This window comes from Poecilia latipinna, unplaced genomic scaffold (genome assembly GCF_001443285.1).
Source record: "Poecilia latipinna isolate Pla-1442-1.1 unplaced genomic scaffold, P_latipinna-1.0 Scaffold1316, whole genome shotgun sequence".
NCBI classification, from domain to species: domain Eukaryota; kingdom Metazoa; phylum Chordata; class Actinopteri; order Cyprinodontiformes; family Poeciliidae; genus Poecilia; species Poecilia latipinna.
Genome location: NW_015113932.1, coordinates 122806 through 143399, shown reverse-complemented (window position 1 = coordinate 143399; position 20594 = coordinate 122806). Strand labels below are relative to the sequence as shown.

The 20594-nt window shown below is 37.8% G+C and overlaps 2 protein-coding genes across 8 annotated transcripts in view; one reads left to right on the top strand and one right to left on the bottom strand.

The window, feature by feature from the left end:
- The window catches only part of cep89 (centrosomal protein 89), a 42134-nt gene that overhangs the window by 6352 nt on the left and 15188 nt on the right, over nt 1-20594 (bottom strand). For all 6 annotated transcript variants that reach the window (XM_015055446.1, XM_015055448.1, XM_015055447.1 and 3 more), the window contains one exon: nt 3837-3985. In XM_015055446.1, the coding sequence (XP_014910932.1) occupies nt 3837-3985 (149 nt within the window). The remainder of the gene's footprint in view (nt 1-3836; nt 3986-20594) is intronic.
- LOC106961616 (E3 ubiquitin-protein ligase RNF182) lies at nt 3984-20106 on the top strand. Of its 2 annotated transcripts, none has more exons than XM_015055451.1 (2): nt 3984-4130; nt 16937-20106. In XM_015055451.1, the coding sequence occupies exons 1-2, from the start codon at nt 4067-4069 to the stop codon at nt 17680-17682; spliced, it is 810 nt and encodes a 269-aa protein (XP_014910937.1). In that variant the 5' UTR covers nt 3984-4066; the 3' UTR covers nt 17683-20106. The 2 variants fall into 2 exon arrangements, with proteins under 2 accessions (XP_014910937.1, XP_014910938.1); XM_015055452.1 differs by lacking the exon at nt 3984-4130 and adding an exon at nt 15698-16754.

Below are 20594 nucleotides of genomic sequence, written 5' to 3'. Positions count from 1 at the left end.
TCAGAAAGAGTATAATTAGGGTGACCATTCTCTGAGGCAAGGTTCAACTCTGCTCTGATCGCACGAAGGAGCCAAAGACGGAAAATTTTTCCTAATAAGATATATTTTGAGACAGTTGGCGTCACTCAATGTCATTAAAGGGATTTTCGGCTGTAAAACCTTGAGCTCAGTTTAATGAGGCGCTTCTGATTAGAAACATGTCAAAAACTCAGCAAAAATTCAGAGCCAAGGAGGAAGCTCTAAATTATAATCAGAATCTGCTCTCAATCCGTTCCAATGAGTCGGTGGTTATAGGAATTTAACCACAGCAAACAAACTTAGGTGCACACCTCTGAAAAGTGCACAACGCATGTAGAAAAACAATGAAAAAGAAATAGGACGTTCCATTTCCCTCGTTTTTATTGGCCAAAAAACACTGAGCAAAATCCTCTTAATTAGTTAGCCTGTTCGGTTTACTGGTTTGTAAAATTTATAAGCGAGTTAATAAATCTATTGCTGCCAAAGCAAAAAGTTGATTTACATAATGCCCCTGTAATAAAATTGAATCAACCAAAAATCATAGGACTTTGTTAGTTTTTCACACTGCTCCTTCATTTTTGCCAAGTTCTCATCAAACATATGTTAACAAATTTCAAGAATAGTCATTAGTCTGAAGGATTAATAAGGTATACGAGAGCCACTGACCTTTTTGTTTTATCTTATGTAAAACTGAGAAGATGGGAAGTGGACTGGATGGGAAGCAACTTAATGTGGAAAGAAACAAACATCTGTCTCTAACGTACATTTTGGTTTATTGCATTTATTGCATTGAGGTTTAAGCCTCCCATACAAAAAGAAGGAATTAATATTATTTATCCCTGATTAGTCGGATTTATCCTGAAAAGGTCGACTACTCAGCCATGCGTGTCAGAAACAAACCATGCAGAGCACATGGGTGATCATAGCGATCTTACAAATCGATTACCAAACTGACTGGCAGCCAGTGATAAGAGAGGCTTAATCACAAGTGATAGGATCTCGTCCTGTGTGTTTACTAAAACACAGCTGCCTTTTCCATCCAATGAATAGCGTCGATAGTACAACTTTACTACATAAATTACAAAGCAAGCGAGGCTGAATTAAAAGAACGAACGACCTTCCTGAGATCGGGTAAAGGCGCTCTGGTTAGAGATGTGTCTGATAATGTGTGTGATTCGTCATTAAGATGCCCTCCAGGCAGAACAGGGCCGACTCTTCACAATTTGATTAGCTTGCTTTCATTTGATAGCAGCGGGCATCAGGCCCGGAGACGGATCTAAAAACAGACCGACCCACGGTGGGAGAGAGAGAGAGAGGGGAAGTGTTGAGAATTTTTTTTTTTTTTAATGCAGCAACCTGATTATTAGAAAGGTGCTATATTTAGCCAGTTTCACCAATTGGCTTAAAAAAAAAAAGCAAGAAAATTCAATAAAATAGTACTGATGATGCAGGTTTAATTAACAGACTCATTTTCAAACCCTTTCGTTCAATAATGTAGTATTTAAGATTTATTTGGAAGAAACAAATCTGTTCTTTATTTATGGCTGAAAAATAGCAATATTAAAGCTAATGCTCGCCACAAAGACCATTGCTGCTCCTTTTATTGGCCACATGTCACTCTAAAGTGCTGAGAAAGTCATATTTGGAGAAAAGACAATATATAATCCAGATGAAGCCGAAACCTGTCTGTGAACACGGTGGTATATTAAGATTTGAGCATCATTTGCTGCACCTTTGCTGGGATGTCTTATCACATCCACCTATCCAGCCATTAGGGCTGTATGATTAATTAAGTTTATCCTTCAGAGTCAATATCAAAACAGAAAACAATGCAAAGCTGAAAAATGATTCTTTATGTTATTACTTTTGAAATTTCACAAGAAAACAAATAATATGAAAGATTTGCTTTGCGGTCGTGTCTGCCCCCCTGAGCAACAACCAGAATTTAAACTGTGAATTGATATGCAAAGTGACGTTTATTGTACATATTCTGTCTAATTTTATTGGAATCTATGAAATCCTACACTAGCTGCACTAAAATATGAGCACATTTGTTTTATGTCTTGTTTATAATAAGTCGATGCAAATCATAATTTTCTTACTTAATCCTTTTTAATTTATATCTAGTTCTTTTATTTTGTAATTCAGGTTGATTTGTGCTTCAGAATATTTTACATTTTAATATCACTTTGCTTTTCTATTGAGGAACAGTTGAAGAACACTATGTCCCAGAATTTATTTGACCTTTATGTTTTATATAACATCCTACATTAAAGAAAATAAACAGAAAGATAACAGGAAACTGTTATGTTGAAAGCAGTTCACGGTTCTTCAAGTTGCAATGAGATGCCCTGTCTTTCCAAACTTATAGAACAATTATTTTAAATGGAATTGTTATGGATACTGACCAAAAATAAATATGATTTTATATGCTTGAGGGTTCTGCGCAGTATCTTAGCTGTGCTTAGAACTGCACATTTCTGGACTGAGATGTCTGATGTTATTCCTGGGATCTGTTGTAGCCACTGCTCCAGTTTGGGGGTGACTGCCCCGAGGGCCCCGATTTGCGAAAATGCCCAAGAATCTCACCTGAAGTTCCTGCACTTCGCTCGGCAGACTGATGCTTGTCACAACTTGCGGGATGCTAATGTCCCTGGTGGCATCCCATAATAACGCCGCAGCATCTTCACTGCTTTTTATCATGATGCTATTGAGAAACTTCCTGACACACTGCATCACGTTTTGGTGTGGCAACAGCAGTGAACCTGAAAGCAGGATTCAACATGTGATGGGGAAGTCTCTGGGGTTTCACTCTCCTTTCTGGAGATGATTTTTGAAAGACACTTGCGAGAAAAAGAAAAACAAAAAGCCGTCAGCGTGGTGAGAATAATCCTTCCTCCTCCTGTGGGTCATTTTGTCTCCAACGTCTCTCCATTGAATTGTATATAATCATTATATTTCTGCTGCTGCTTTTTATATCTTCAAATAACATGACATATAGTCCCTCCCTATATAAGATTTCTTTTTCACTTCCTGGAACGTAACCCCAAAATGTTTAACACACTGCAAAAACACAATTTTTTTGTCCATGAATTCTTGTCTAGTTTCTCGTGTAAATATTTTAGTACACTTGAATTAAGACAAAAAAACGTAAAAATTCAGCAAGAGAAATATGCTTGTTCTAAATAAACAATACTGCAGATTTTATTTTCCCCTTAAAACAGAAAAAGAAGATTTTTTTTACATGTGACAAAGTCTGTCAGTGGAACTAGTACTTTTTAAAATTATTTTAAAATTTTAATTATTGACTTAAAACAAGCTTATTTCTTGTTTCTTACGGCAGATAAACAGTTTTCCTGTAACTGTAAGTTGTTTGTCTGCCATTAGCACAGTTAGCAGTGAGTACATGAGGATGACTGACAGCGCTAGGACCCTCCTCCTGGATCCGCTTGGTCGTCTTTGATTGGGAGTGGTTCATTTCTTCAGACAGCGACAGTAGCTCAGGGAGCAGGTGGAGGAGATCGATCTTTTCACAGATAATGTGTCTCATAACAAATTGTCAACTTTTAACACGTATGTAAAAGCATATTCTTTACAAAAGCTGTATAATGCAGCTTTAATAAGCCAAATCAGACTATAAGATTGCAAAACTGAGTCAATGTTGTTTTCTTACACCTTTTTCTTTCTACACACACAGTTGTCTTTCATCTTATCGTATCCCCTCCTCTCATTCATACATTATCTCACTATCCTCCCCCGTCCTCCTCTCTCCCCCTCTCTCTCCCTCTCTCTCTTCTCTTCTCGCCCCCCCCTCCTACCGTTTCGACTGCAGCAGTTTTTCCTCAGCCTCCTGTCTTTCTCTCAGCAGCTTCTGCAGGTGAAGGATCTCCCTCTTGTAAGAAGCCGTCTTCCCCTCCGCAGCCTCCTCCAACGCTGCCAGCCTGGTTGACGCCTGCCTCCGGTATACCTGCACACGCACACGCGCGCGCACACACACATGCAAAAAGGAATGATATGAGGAGTGTTGCTATGAAGAAGGTGGACTTAGATGAAGGACAGCGCAGCAGAGACAAGTGGAGTGGAGGAGGGGGTGTCACATACACTGGGACAAGGTGAGGAGTAACAGCAACACACACGCACGCAAGCACAAACTGCAATCTGTAGATTCCCCGTCCGCCCCCCATGCGACATGTTGTTGTTGTGAGAAACATTGGGACTTTTCCTGCATGTTCTTTTCGTCTGAAGTGTGTGTGTGTCTGGATGCGTGTGTTAGGCAGCATTTAGCTGGTAGGTTCAGATTAAAGGCGGTTGTGTGTACAGATTAGAAGCTGTTTTGCTGCTGACAGTTCTGAACTGTTGCTGGTAGTGCAGCACACACTCATACAAGTGGAATAAGAAGCTCCACTAATGAAAAACACTGACTGAGGAGCAAATAGGTGAGACCTCAGAGAAATAAGAAAAACGGACAAGAGCTGAAAAATATTTTATATTTTTGTGTATGTGTGTGTGCATGTGTGTCACACCATCTCCTAGTTAAAGCATGAAATAAACATTCCTCCACGTCTGCACATAATGTCTGAATTTGAAAAATTTCCAATGGTGATTGTGACACTTTTGCACAAAAGCAGCAACATGAAGAGCTTTTTCGTATTAATATGAATTTAATTAATATGAATTTAAATTTGCCAACTGACATTGATTGTGCTTCCAAAACTGCATAATCGCTTTATCGTAAACCAGAGACAGTAAAGAAAGATGAGAGAGAAGCTCTCTGATGTAATAATTCGAGCATTTGCCACGAGCAAATTTCACCCCTGAATGCTCCTGTCTGTTGTTTGCACAAAGACCGAGAAAAGACAGGGGAGCAAAGTAAACAAGTTGAACTTATTATATTAATCTTACAGTGTTTTTCTCTCAAGGGCGGAAAAAAAAGAAAGAGAAACTTGTTGCTGCTCCTTTAATTTCAGTGCTGCACTCTTTCTGTTCAGGCTTCTTCGAAGCGGTGACAGTAAACCATAAACTGCTGAGGTTTATAACAAGCTGTCCCCTTTGAGAAATCGGAGAGGATGCTTTGTTTTGTTTTTCCCATTTGGACAGTATTCCTGATTTATAAAGCTATTGTGTGGCATCATACCACAAAAATACTCTCTTTTAAGCGTGCTTTTAAATCATCTTGAAATATACGTATATACATGCTCCTTTTTTCTAATTTCTCTACTCTACAACCTCAAACTTTCAGTTTTTGTTTTTTTCTTTTTTTGTCACTGACTAAAATAAATCATGTTGAATTTGAAATAAAAGAATATAATACATAGTCCAAATAAGATTAGAGTAGGAAAATCTGAAAAGTGTGGTGTGCATTTTTGTTCACCCGATCTGAAAGAATAATTTGTTGAAACCACGTTTCGCTGCAATCTGGAATTTCTAAGTCTGAACTTTTTGCCAATGCTTCTTTGGAAATTAGCTGAGGTTACATAGAAAAAATATATGTGAGTAGTCATTTTTAGGTCTGAACTTTGACTGGGCCATTCCAACATGTGAACTCTGGCTGTATGTTTAGGAGCTGTGTCTGTTTTCTCCCATGGTTCAGTTATGTTTAGCTCCACTAATCTTCAAATCAGCTCTGACCAACTTCCTCTGTTCCCTAGTAAAGAATGCAGGCCCACAGCATGATGCTTCCGCTTCTATGTTTCAAAGAATGATGTTTAGTGTTAGCTCTCCATCCCACATAGCATTTTACAAGCAGACAAAACTGCTGCATTGGTCCACACCTTGTTGTTCACTCCAAAGTGACTTCTTCTTGCTTTATTTCTCCAGTAGCTTTTTTTCTTTGTAGTTCTTTGTAGTTCTGCCATACTCTTTCCATTTCCAGGTGATGGATGGCTCTGAGCTCTTGAACAGGCTTACAACCTGGATATTGTTCTATAACCTAAGCCTGTTTTAAAACTTCTCCATAACTTTACTCCTGACCTGCTGTGTTGCTTGGTCTCGACTCTCGTCAAAGTTTCAGTGAAACTTTGTCACCCGTTTCACTGAAACAGACGACAATCATAATCACAACCTGCCAGTCTGTCTAAAATCTACATCAATTTGGATTTGACTGATGGAAAGTTGTTCTGTTAGTTCAGTGGGATTCTCTGGCTTTCGTTTATACCTACAATAAATTACACACAGGTGAACTCTATAGCAAGTGTAGCAGCACTGAGAAAGGTACAAAACAGACCTTGAAGATACTCATTCATGTTCATCTTCCTAAAATCACTGTACACCATGAATAGCTATCTGGACTGCTGTAGACATTAGCTAGTTATTTAAATACCAGACTCTCTATGCCTGTCATCTTCTTTGTTGAGACTAGTTGTTTAATGCATCATAAAGGGTTTTATAAGATAAAGAGGTGATAAGGGATTAAAGCCACTGAGATTGTTAAAAATTCAGTAGAAATACGTTACAACTTGATGTCTGAAACCTTTCTCAAATTAAAATGTATGCACTCTCTTTGAGTCAACCTTAGCATTGTTCTTCTCCTCAGAATATCTTGATATTGAGAGTAAACATACTTTCATAATGTATTCCTCTCATTCCCTTCATGCAAAGATAGAATTTACTCATCCGACAGACTTGTGATATTATATTTCATTTAATGAGACAGATGTGACTTTTAGCTCAAACTAAAGCTAGCCATGCATTGTGCAGAAATGTTAGAATTTATCCCACCTACCTACACTGCTCTACGTACTCAGCTTCTCCAGCTTTTTACTTCAGAAGACAACTTGTTGCCAATAATTTTATTTAGGTGTATCAGCATATGGAGGCAAAACTCCAAATGCACACAACACTTTTCAGGTTTTTACAATGTTTTTTCAAAAACCGTGTATCGTTTTCCTTCCACGTCACAATTATTATTTTTTTAGTTTGTGTTGGCGGACCCTGATAAAAAATATACTTAAGTTTATGCTTGTGATATGACAGGGACATAGAGGCTTATGGATATTTTTGAAAGGCTCCAGATAAATCTGACAGAACCAGACTTTTCTTTTAACAAATTAAAATTGACTGAAAACATCACAATTTTTCCCTTTTTGTGATAAACTGAAATGTAAACAGCCTAACGTCTTCTGCTTAAGAATTGGCAATTAGTATGCGTATCGCTGTAAGCGTTGGTGCATTATTGTTGGCCATGAAACATTTTTGACAAACTGCTGATAGATTTTTTTTCATATCAAAAATGAGTAGAAATAAAAACTACCAATATAAACACAAAGTCTGCATAACTGCATAGGGAATATGGCTTGCTTTTCTAATCCTTTTTGTGTTGAAATGAAGAAAAACAAATATACATATATGTCCATACACTGTCCATTTACTCTACAGCATAATTCTCTACAAGTTCTTCAGGTAGGAAGCATCTCATTTTACCCCATAACGTGTCACCTCACTCCGGTGGAAATGTTGTGACAAACTGACACAAACCAGATTATTCCATTTTCCATCCTGTCACAAAATGTCTCCTTCCGTGCGAGTTGCAAATCTTGGTGCATCGCTGGCTGGCAGGTTTTAATTCTGTTCAGATGTTTCGCTGACATTTGCATTTTGTCGCAACGTTTATCCTTCTGCTAGCAAGCTACCGTGCAACAGTTTCAAGCAATAAGTTTCGAGCTGTGATTTTCAGTCAGCCTACTCCAGGTTAAGCTTTGCCACACAAATCGCCATGATTTGACTAAGATGAGATTGCATAAATTCAGGACAAATGCTCTGGTGAGTGAAGCAGACATGCAAAGACCAAATAAGAAAATGAAACATCGTAGAGCAAAGACAAGCAGAGGTGGATCTGAAGTGGGATGGAATGAAAGCAAAAAGAAAAGAATAACTAGGAACAAATTAAACCATTGACTATTAAATGTCCCTCTGCAAGGCAGTTATTCCCTGTTAATTCCCTCCTGTGCCAAGCGATGAATGCAAATGGTGCTGTCTGGGTCCAGAGCTTGCAGCCAGAGAATCCAAATGTCTCGGGGTGCACGGGGAGGCGTGAGGGCGCCAGCATCTGGCCAGCTGACGCGGTGACATTTAGCCTGCTCTGTAAGCTGCCAAACATCCAGCTGTCCCTGCCAGATTTAGCCCAAGGGGGCGCTCGCCTTCGCAACAAGGCAACGAGAATACTAATTACAGATGCAATAGTTGATTTTAACAACGGTTTTATCCACTGAAATTCTGATGATGCAAAGGACCGTGGAGTTTTCAGATCCTTTATTAGACCCTCGGAGCATCCTACAATGTGTTAGCATTACACATAATCAAAGGACAGAAACAAGATCCATCTGTATTTGATTACTGTGTTTGATCACCTTTACCATAAATGATGTGCATACTTGGATGATGTGCCATTTTTTATTGCTTGTACAAATCAATCATGATCAACAAAATTGAAAATTGATTTCTGTAACAATGGCCACTGTAGATATTGAACATTAAATTAGAATTAGAATTTGTTGTTTTTGTCACTGTACACGTACACAATGAGATTAAAACCCAACTCGAAAAATAGTGCAAACAATGCAATAAATATACACCATTTAAACATAAATTGGTGATATTTACAATCATATATATATTTAGGTAGATATGTACACATATACCATAATATAATCAGTGCATGTGAGAGATCAGGGTATTAATTGCTTTCAGAAATAAGATGTTTTGAGTTTGTTTTTGAGTAAATGCAAAAATATTCATCCCCTTAAAGTCGGTGAATATCGAATCTTTCCACACTCAGTGCTGTGATTGCAGCCACATGTACATCTACTAAACGCTGACTCTAAGGGTGTGAATATTTATGCAATCATTTATTTTTTGTTCAATATCTGTATTTGTCAACCAGTTGTAGAAATTAGTTTTTTCTTTGACAATGTTTTTTTTATCACTTTTTGTTGATCATGATTGCTTTCTAAAAGCAACAACAAAAAAAACATTATTAGTATATTTTATAGGCACTGTAGTGTAGACTGAAAAAAAATGTTTAAAAACACAATTTGAGATTCATAAAAACTTTATAATATTCTGTAAATTTCTGGCCTCGAACTTCCAGAGGTCTTACTTCATGTTTGTCTAAATGAATACGTTCAGGGGAGATTTCTGCTGAGGCAAACTTTAAATCTGCCAAAAATAGTAGTGAGCTGTTTTGTTTTTTCTGCTTTCTTGTCTTAGGACAAAGAATGAGGTGCAACTATTGTGCTAATTCCTACATATTTATGCTACCATGAATTGCAGTAACGTCCATTAATGTGCAATATCCTAATCCATTAAATTGAACTAAATTCAATAAGATGTAGAATAGAACTACCTCTGCTCATAACAAATAACTAAACCATATCTGACTCTTAACATTTTAAGAACTAATATCTTCCACATGATCATAATAAACCTTGTTGGAAGCTGATCAGCGGGGCTGATAGCAGTCAGATGTCTGTGCAGCAGCAGACATAATGCAGAATGCTGGGAATGAGATTCGCTATCGGTCTTGACTTTGATTCTGAAAAATCCCAGCTAGAAGTGAACTAATCGTTTTACCTGAAAATACTGGAATCAAGTATCTTGTTTTGAAAGAAAAACCTTCATATGCCATGCTTTTAATCTGACCAATAACTATCAGATTAAGGGTCATGTTAGCGCGTGCTAACATTCTGAAAAGGATTTACATTTCTCTGAATGAGCACCAGTGTTGTATCTGCCTCATGCTGCAGGCAGCAACTTTCACGCTCTTGCTGCAGAGCAGAGCCAAACACTGCATTGTAAACACTCTCCTCCCACCTGACCGGCTTGCTGTTATTTTAATTAACACCTCGCAATCTCAGTAACAACATCATGTCCCTTGATCCGTTCCATTAATTCACAAAATCAAATGCTACTTAAAGCCCCTGAGGCAATAACTCTATTCAACAAGCTATAAAGCGTCCGTCCGCGCATGTATAAACAGATTAACCTTTTCGGCTCTAATTAGGCAACTGCAACATCCGTCTCAGTGCATCAAACAGAGGAGGGACCAGTTCACTGCGTGGAGGAGGAAGAAGCTGGTAGGAAACGCAGGACTTCAACTGACTGAGCTGGTTTGTAAAGTGTTGGAAAGCAGACAGAGTGACAGAGCAAACGGATTCCTTTGTAATAATTGGATTTTAATGGGGCTTTTTAGGGTCTGAACATGAAAATAAGGCAGACATGTATATAAAAAAACCAAATACTTAAAATCTGACAAACTATGGGAGATATAAAAGAAAAAAAACTATTAACCTGTTTTTGCCATTTTGTTCTGTGAGACAGGAGGATGTGTCGATGCAGAGCACGTCAACATCAGTTTTCAGGTCTTACCACAGATTCTCAATTTGATTTGGGTCTTTACTTTGACTAGGCCATTCTACCATATGAATATTGTTTGATCTAAATGATTTTATATCAGCGCTGGCTGAATGTTTAGAGTTTTTGTCCTGCTGGAAGTCAAGTCTTTAGTCGTCTCCAACAGGTTTTCCTCCAAGATTGCCCCCGTATTTAGCTCCACCCATCTTCATATGAACTCTGACCCTTGTTTCTGCTGAACAGGAATGAAGCATAATACTGCCACCACTCTGGTTCATCACACAGATGCTTTTATTAGGGTGGGTACATTGTTACTTGCTCCAAAAAGTTCAATATCAGTCTCCTACATGCTTCCTGGCAAACTGTAAACATAACTTACAGCTTTCTCCCAACAATGGTTCTTCTTGCTGCCTCACATAAAGTCCAGATTTTTTTTTCTCTTGATATTCACGATGCCGCTTGTTGGACTGGATGTTGTTTTTTGTGTTCAAGCGATCATTTCTTGCTCTGTGTCCCACTTTCCCAAACAGAATTGGGAATAAAAAGAGAATTTGTTTACTCAGCTCTGTTTACATGGAACATGTTGCAAAAAGACAGAAAATTAGCTGAACTTATTTCATTGAACATTTTTAAGACTTTAGAGAGGAATTCTTCAAATTGTGACAGTTTTTAAACATTATTTGTATGGCATTTTAATTGTGTATCTACTTGGAATTGTTGAAAAAGAGATTTTTAATCTCAGTGGGACTTTCCTGGTTAAATAAAGGTAAAAGAAAAAATAAAATAGAGGTATCAGAATAAAGCAGGCAGCTTCTTTTTTAAATAGAAAAACAGCAAAGTTGATAGGAAACTTCTTTATCTGCAAGATTCCCTTCACTTTCTGCAACCTAACCCAACAAAAGACCTACACTTGTTGCATTTTGCTCACATTCAGTATTTTTTAAAACCATGTTGTCATGCTGAGAATGCTTCAGAATCACATATTTAATTTGTCACATGCCCATCACTTAAAATACCCATAATATACAACAAAGTTTGTATTATTAACATGACAAAGCTGTTGAAAAAGTTCAAGCGGTATAAATAGTTTTGCAAAGCGGCTGTGCGACCAGTGGAAAGCTGAGAGTCACAAGCATCTACATGAGGTCACCGCTCAGGTCAACCTACACACACTAATTAACCTGCAGCATGTTTATGCACTGCGGGTGAAATGCAATTAGAGCAAACACACAAAGTCCTGCCTGGACACAGTCCTGCTGAGATGATGCTTTTTAAAATATGATGTGTAACATGGCGAAAACATATTCCCCAGTTTTAGAATTTGATGTTATTGCGCCTAAAATGATCATCTGTACTTTGCTGAAGCAAAAATATTTTACTTGGCATGGAATCATGATCCCTTGCTGCAGAACAGAGTTATTTTCTGTCAGTGAGCAGCCAGTTCAACCAATAAGTCGTTTCGCTTGTGAGCTGCATTTTGATGAGGACATAAAAAAGTTTGAAACTTTGATGTGGCTGCTTTTTATTCTAGATTTTGCATAAATTAGTCACAAAATCTTCAGCAGTAGATAGCTTGGTTGCGGCTGTGTTTACGCAAGCGAATAAAGATGCTCCTTCCATAGCTGGTAACTCATACGGCTTTTAAATAGCTGCAGAGGAAATAAAACTGTTTCTAAAACTGTAGAAAGATCAGCTTCTACAGACTGCAAAGCTTTTTAAAAAGATATTTTCCCCTTGACAACTCTAGTCCTTATGTTGAGATCAGAGCAATCCATGTTCTGGTTGTTTTGTTTTGGGTTTTTTTTCCCTTCTCTCTGCCTTATGCCATCCTGTCCCACCTGCATCAGCTGGCAGGAAGCCACATACCCAGTTATAGGTCACATGCATTGCTGCTTAGGCTGCTCATGAAATATGCATTGATAGGCATAATCCTGACACGCTGAAAAACTAAAAATACCTGATTTGTCATGAGTGGAGTTCGAAGGAGAAGAGGTATATAAATACTGAGGGAGTGAATGCTGGCCTAATTAAGGAAAGGAACACAAAACAATAATCAAATCCCAGGACATGACACTTTTGGCCTAACAGCACACACATTCAGTTGTGTTTCCATAAAACACGGAATGCTAAAACTACAAAAAAAAAAATAAATAAATAAAAACATTTTATGCACAAACTGGGAAATCTCAGTTGTGCATATTCAGTATCTAGAAGTCAACAGTGACTGAGTTAGGTGGGACATTGACACTGTGTAATAATTTGTTATAATGTTTTATTTTCCTGCACTTTAAAGCTACTGCGTTTTATATGTGTTATTGATTTTAATAACGTTGACGTCTGTTTGGGCTCTGAATTAGTTTGAATATTCTGACAACAGCAATATCAGCGTCTTCTGATCAATTCTGAGGTGATTCACAAAGAGGATATTCTGACAGCAAAGGTCAACACTTTCCATAGCGATCGGCACAGATAAGAGGCAGATAAAAGATGTGTATGTGTGTGTATCTTGGGGATTGGTGGATGAAGGGCTGACAACCAAGACAAAGGCAATTGGAAGAATTTCATCTTCGAAAAAAATCCCAGGGCAGACATACATACTCCAAAAAAATTTCAACATTTTTGTAATTTCTCACATTTTAGTGCATGCTTTGCTTTTCTAACTTTACAGTCTGATCCCAAACAATAACACAGAGTTTAATTTAGTATTTTAGCTCATGTAGTTCTTGTATGCTAATGTAAAAACGTGTTGTTAATGTGTATTCCTAACCAAAAAAACACCCTGATACCAGATTAAACCTGGGGATACAAACATTATTGGCTTTACAAAACATGAAATAGAAACATGGCTCTGATTTGATCCATAATCCACTTAGATACAAAACTATAGAAACAGAGTTAGTGTAAATGCAGTTCCTGAGATTAATGAGGAGGACGTAATGTAAGAGGGTGATTTTTTTAACGAGGGGTCGTGTGAACACACGTATTCACGTGATTTTAATTGCAAAATTGTGTTTTTTCCACATTAGCGGAATATCCATAACATTTTGTGCACATTTGTAATGGAAAAGCAGCTGCTGAGTGCCGTGAAGGAAATCTCTTTCAGCGCTTTGTATTTGCAGCATCCATATTTTTCGCTGCCAGCTACAGAGGCTGAAAGCCCTTGTGGATCTGTGTGTCACAATAATTAGATCCCTAAATTAGTCCAGACGCATAAGAAATGATGTTATCTGAAGGAAGCTCTGAACCGTGTTTTTTTTTCCGTTCAACATTTGCCTTGATATAAGGAGCCCTGAGTTTTGTCCTTGGGACAGCACAAGCAGTTTCTTCTGTCTGACATGTTTCAGGGGGCTTTTTAACGCAACAGACCTGTTGCTGAAATATTTAACAGTCAGCAAGTCAAAGAGGAGCCTGTTGGACTTTTGCCAGCCTTCATCTATTCAGTGTATATTTTATGATCATGAATGAATGCATGACAGCCTTTCTTTACATTGCTTCTCCGTGATTGGAAGAGGACGGGCTATTGCATTAAAATAGGTGTGAGAAAATAGGCAATATGCAGGACCAAACACTTTCAAAAAGATAAATCAAAGCCTTTTTCAGCAGTTCCGGCAAACCCTGTTAACCTTTACTAATTCATTTTTAATTAGCCACAAAGACTGTACTTCCCTTGCTGATTGCCACTTTCGGAGAATACATTACAGAATGCACAGAAGTACTGCACCATCCTTTAGGAAATGAATAATAGAAGAAGAACTGATTGTACTAAACACACAAGATGTACGTACCAACACTTTGGAGATACTAATAATAAATTCCTCAAATTGAAGAAGAAGACGACGAAGAAGAAGACGAAGACGACGAAGAAGACGAAGAAGAAGACGAAGAAGAAGACGACGAAGACGAAGAAGAAGAACAAGAAGAAGTATACAAGAAGTATACATTTCTTGCAAACTGAAGTCTGGGAGCTGTGACTGGTGCTTGAATTGAAATGATATTATGCTGCCCTCAAAACAGGCTCAGGAGACCAAGTACACAAACAGTCTGACTGGCAATCTGGGCTGTGAGTCAATGGCTGTCAAACTGAATGGCAGAATGCAAAGACCCTAAGCTGACTGGCACGTCGCTGAGTTTGTTGTAATGGATTTATGCTCATAGTTTATTGCATGTACAGCTTCAGAAAGGGTTAAACATATGGTTTTTGGATTAACTTAATCCAGAAAGATACATCAAAGGGATAAATATGGATATGAGAGTTAATTTAGTTTAAAACATACAAAGACCAACAGGGCTGAAACGAGTAATCATGTTAATCGAGATTAATTCATTAGTGAAATGATTGTCAACTAATTTAGTAATTGATTAATCATTAACCAGAGCATACTTACTCAAAAAATGCCATTAGCTAAAAGAACATTACACACAGAGCAGTAGTTCTCTGAAAAAAAGTCTCATATTAAGCACATTTTGCTATCCAATTATGAGCAAGTTAATCAAAATAAAAAAAAAGCTCAACAGATCAATCCTGCACTATATTGATCTTAAAAGAAAGGGCTGAACTTGTCACATGTTGATGCTAGAAGTGTGTTTTTTTTTAGCTGCATATGGATCATTTGGTACAAATGATCAAACGTACACTAACAGAATGCTATGTTATATATATATATATATATATATATATATATATATATATATATTCTAAATTAAAAAATGAATTAAATTATCAGTTTTATTTGCATCTTTTAATGCATCTCTAATATTGGATAAATAAGGCTTAAGTGGTTAAATGCAAAATGTAGAATGTGCCACATTTTTGTATCAGCTTAATTGTCACAATAATCAAAAGATTAATCGGTAACTAAAATAAACTCTATAGACGTATATACATACAACAGACATAAATATTCATAATACATCAATAAATCAGCCCAATAATCAGCTACGACTGGAAATGATGAGCACTGATCGTGACATTCTGCTAGGAAATGTGTGTGTTGGGGTGAGGAGGGTGGTGGGTTAGTTTCGTCTGAAGCAGGATTATAAACAAAGCACGTCCCGACAGCTGCGGCCTCCCCCAGGCCACTTAGTTTGCACACAGAAACTACAAGTCAGTGTTGTCTTCAGCTGTCTGTGAGCGCATCGAAGGCCGAGTATAAGCTAGCCCTGACCCATCAGAGGGTCTTTGACCAGCGCTGCAACAATTAATCTCAAACTTTTATCCTTTGGACTAACAAAGCCTTCTTTTTCTGATCTTTTAAAGCAATAATAAAAAAGAAATTTAAGGTTCTTTGAGTGAGTCATGACATTATTTTTATATTCCCATATCTTAATGGATAAAAGAATCTGAGTGCTAGTAGGAGGTGAAACTTGAACTGTTTTCTTACCTACTCAAAGGACAGAACTGAAGTAACAAGTTTTGTGTCCAAACTGAAAGCTTTTCAAATCAAATGGAAAATGAAAATGAATTTTATATGAGATCACTTTCAATTATTCTGGAAAGTCATTATCAGCAGGACAATACTAATGCAAAACTGACTGAGTAGCTTTTCATCTCATTTTTATCAAAACACAGTGTAGTCTTCAGGAACCCAAAGATTAAACAACATGTAAGTTTTATTATCATGCTTGTTATCATATCTTATCTACCATAATATTGTTAATTATAAACTAACAATATTGGTAGTATTCTTTCACTTTCAGGTTCTCGAACTGGAAGGAGGCCAATAGATACCAGCTGAAGTACAAAGCATCCCTAAAGATTAAACTCTACATATTGCCGTATTAAAATGCCATAATAACAGTCTTAAGAGCCCAGGCCTTAATAGTCTGATAAAAGGTTGAATCTTGTTCCTTAGAAAGAACTACATGTTACATAAAACTTGATAAGTGGACCTTGAAGGAAGCTGTTCCCAAGAAAACAGCAGATCTTAAATCACTACAAACAAGTAACATTTTGTTACTATGGAATCACGATTTACCTCTTTTTAAATGATAGGGCACCAGTTGTCCTTCAAAGAGCTACAACCAAATGGCTTCTAATTGTATCCAATATTCAATCTAGCAAAGACGGATCAATCCAAAGTAAAGCAGCTATTTGGTTGAATAGTAATAATTTATATTGAATATATAAACTATATTCAAACAGTATATATTCAAATGAAGGCAAAATTAATTTGCAGAAGAAGTGGAAATAAAGCAAAGACCTCTATGACCTAACAACTGCTTTAACTCTGTAGTCCAGTCAAGAACTGAGAGAAAATGTTAAAGAAGTAAAACCTTCTATCACCTTTCCCCACAGATCAATATCACCACTGGGTTTTGCTTTGCCACAAAGGGCACAGGGATGACACCCTGATCTAATTCCCAGGCCATAAATCATTCATCACCAGCAGGTACACACAGTCAGAGCAGTCAGAGAAGATGGCAAACCCCTGACCTTTTCACGCTGGGAACTAAAGCATCCTCTTGCTTCTGTCTGTTCCCCTACGTCTCGCTGACTCCCCCTTTCAGCTAAACATAACCATTTCTAAATCTAATACTCTCTTTTCAATCTGTTCCCATATGTGTCCCCCAGAACATGACTTGAAGATGAGCAGTCCTCCGACTACTTCAGCAGAGAAGCCCTGTCCTCCCCTAGAGGAATTAGAGTGTAAAATCTGCTACCAGCGCTACAATGCCAACAACAGGAAGCCTAAGATCCTGGACTGCCTACATCGGGTGTGCTCTCGATGCCTCGTTAAGATTCTGGACGTCACCGACGGAGCGGGCTGCGTCCCCTGCCCCTTCTGCCGACACCAAACTGAAATCACTGAGTACCAGGTCTCCGCCCTGCCTGATGACGTCAACATCATGTCCCACCTGACAACACGAGAAAAGTTCTGCAGTTTGGACAAGAAGAGGGAGGTGGTCTTGACGCCAAAGAATTTGTCCTCCACCAGTCCGTCCCATGACTCCTCAAACTGCCTGGTCATCACCATCATGGAGGTTCAGAGGGACTTGCAGCACTCTCCGAGCCACAACGGCAGCTCGGATATTTACGCCGACCAGAGCCTGGACTCTGTGTCAATCGGTTCCAACGGACCCACAGATCATGATGCGCTTTCGAAGCTCTGCAATCACGTCCCACGTATCCTGGTGTGGCTGCTTGGTTTCTTATACTTTGGTTCGTTGCCCTTAGGAATCTATTTGTTAGTGATCCAGAGAGTGACTCTAGGAATCGTATGTGTTAGCTTAGTGCCATCGAGTCTGACAGTTTGCCTAGTGTATGGGTTTTGTCAGTGCCTGTGTCAGGGCATGTGTGACTGCTTTGCCCGGGGCTGAGAGTATGGAAACCAGTGAACCGAGGGATAAAGATAAAGTAAGCTCCAGAAGTAAGAAAGCTAGGGTGATATCCTCTTCATGGGGCTTAATAGCTCTCCTAGCACGCAGCTGTCCTCATGCATATAAAGGACCACGCAGAAAGAAACAGAAACCTATCTTTAGTGATGTGCTCTGCTTTCTTCACGCCTACTGCTTCAATATCAGTTTGGTCAAGAGGAACAGAATCACTGACAAGCTCAGTCTGCGACTGGAGCCTGCAGTACACCTACAGTCCTGTGATGTACGTCTCTGTGTATGTGCCTGAGTTGTTCCGTGTTGTGACTATGAGCTGGTCTTACAGCCTTTTAGAGCAAGCACTCGATATTTCACGCAAGCAGATTTAGGAGGAAATGACATAACCATACATTGCGAAAGTATTGATACTAACTGAGTTCGTCTCATTTTGTCATGCTTCAACAAACTTCAATATATCTTAGGGTAATTTTACCAATATACCAAGATAAATTAGGGCATGATGGACATTCCTCATTGAAACAAACATTAAACTTTCTGGTTATGCAAAACATCATGAGTGAAGAAAAACTAACCAAACATGAAACATCATGCTGTGGGGATGCCTTTCCTCATTTGGTACCAGCAAATTGTTCAATGGTTGATATGAGAACGAAGTTACAGTAAATGCAGTGTAATCCTAAAAGAAAACCCGCTAAGAGGCCACAAAAGACTTGAGACTGGGTCACAGTTTCACCTTTTAGAAGGATGAGAACACTTAACTTACAGTCAGAATTGCAATTATAGAATCAATTTAAGCATGTCCATTTGTTAAAATGATCGACTCACAGACACACTATGTCTAATCTGACTTAGCTTGAGCTATTTTGCAAAGTAGAATATGTAAAAAAAAATAAGTGTCCTGATGTGGAAAGCACTTGCAGCTTTAATTCCAACAACAACCATTGCCAGAGGGGGTGAATAGAAAAAGTTTTGAAAAGATTTTGATAAGCATGTATTTTTTCCTTCCACTGCACAAACATGGTCAACTTGATGTTGGTCTATATAACACAAAATGCAAATGAAGTACATTGCGGTTTGTTTTCGTACCTTGGAAAAATGTGGAAAAACTTTAAGAAGTATGAGTCATTTTATGAGACATACATTGAAATTAGAGAACATATTTACTTATTATGCAGCAAAGTGAGATAAGGAAGACTGTATAGGAAATCAAATCCTGTGAAAAAAGGGGAGTTACATATGCGGTAACTCCCCTGCAGCACAACCAGAAAAAGTTTAATTTTCCAAACTTATCTTGTATAAATGATATAAATGATTGGTACATTCCAACCCCCAATGGTTCTGCTATATCTGTTCCAACAATGGTACTAGCCAATGTTAGTCATTTTGTTTAACTGAAGCTGAGACGCAATATCATGGTGGTCGTCTCATAAAGGTTAAAGAAAACATCTAAATATCGGTAAATATCGGTGATTGCCATAACAGAAATTTTAATATCAGATATTGATATTGGCCCAAATTTTCATATCAGGTCATTTCTAGTTCTAAGGTTTGCATACAGTTATAAGACTACATAAGCTATAAGTTTATTTAATGTAAATCATATACTTTCCAATCAGATACAAGTCTGGAGTTACAATTTGTATGTTTAGGATTGAATTATTTTCCAAAAGGTGTTTTTTTAATAACTCCATCTATTTTTTTGTTGTTGTTCTTGTGTCAAATTTGTATGCAAGACATTGTGGACTGATGCAGAAAAGTCTGATATTTCCAGCAGCACCTCAGAGAAAGCTAAAAACTGTTTAACTTTCTAATAATAATTCTGATATGTGAGCTGCACTGCTGTTCACAAACAAGGTGGTTTGAATTGTACGGGTTTCATAGACGCACAAAGCGTTTGTGTGTTCAGAGCCAAGACTGTGCCAAATAATATGACAAACTCCATCCTTCAGGCTTTTACACAGCCAGAGTCAATTTAACTTCTTTTGTGTGTGTCGATGACTGAGGGCTTTGGAATGACTTGTTTTATGCATTTAATGATAAAATTCCAGTAATAATTTTGCAATTTGAAACTATTTGTCATCGGAGAGCAAATGCAGCCATTTAGGATGGGTTTTCAGAAAGGCTTTCGGTCGAATAAAAATTCTGGAAATTCCTTTATGTTTCGGTTTGACTGCCACAAATCAGCTTCAAATTTGACCATGTTGATGTTCTCACAGTAACAACCATCTGAACTCCAAAGCCTAAAGTTTTTCTTTCTTAAATGTTCTTCACCTCTTTCAATCACACTTTTCTGCCTGTGTCAATGCCCTCTCCAAAGTTTCCCCTTGTTTGTACACTGTTTGCTTAATACCACACAATTATACACAGTTGCCATAAGAAGATGAAATAAACGGGGAATTATTTTCTATATAAAGCGTGTCTTTGACTCTACCTACTGCTTCGCACATCAGTCAGACTGAATGCAAACGAGAACCAAAATTATCGTCATGAGTGGATCAGCCACACTCCATTAAATCAGGCTTGAAGAGACACCAACACACTCAGGTCATACTTCAAAAATCAATCAAAATTATTTTTAGGGAGCAAAACGTGAAAAAAAAAAAAAAAAAAAAAAACCAGTTGTCTTGTAATTGTAGGTATTTTACTACAAAGCCAGCTATGTTGTTCATGAAGTCTGACTACTAAATGAGAATAAAAAATTAAATCACAATTATTATTATATTATACTAGAGATAAATCTAACAATCACACTGGAAGACTTGGAGGATACAATATTTCAAGAGTCATGAATTTTCACTCTGAATCGTAATAACATATTTAGTCCATTGGATTAATTGTTAAATAATTGTGAATTTTGCAAGTCTGTTAGCTGCTAAAGCTAACAGAGAGTTGTCAGG

Bases quoted from the DNA above. Each gene is read 5' to 3' on its own strand.
- LOC106961616 (XM_015055451.1), top strand. From the start codon at position 4,067: ATGAAGGACAGCGCAGCAGAGACAAGTGGAGTGGAGGAGGGGGTGTCA. The intron at 4,131-16,936 runs GTGAGGAGTAAC...TGTGTCCCCCAG, and splicing joins GTCACATACACTGGGACAAG to AACATGACTTGAAGATGAGC.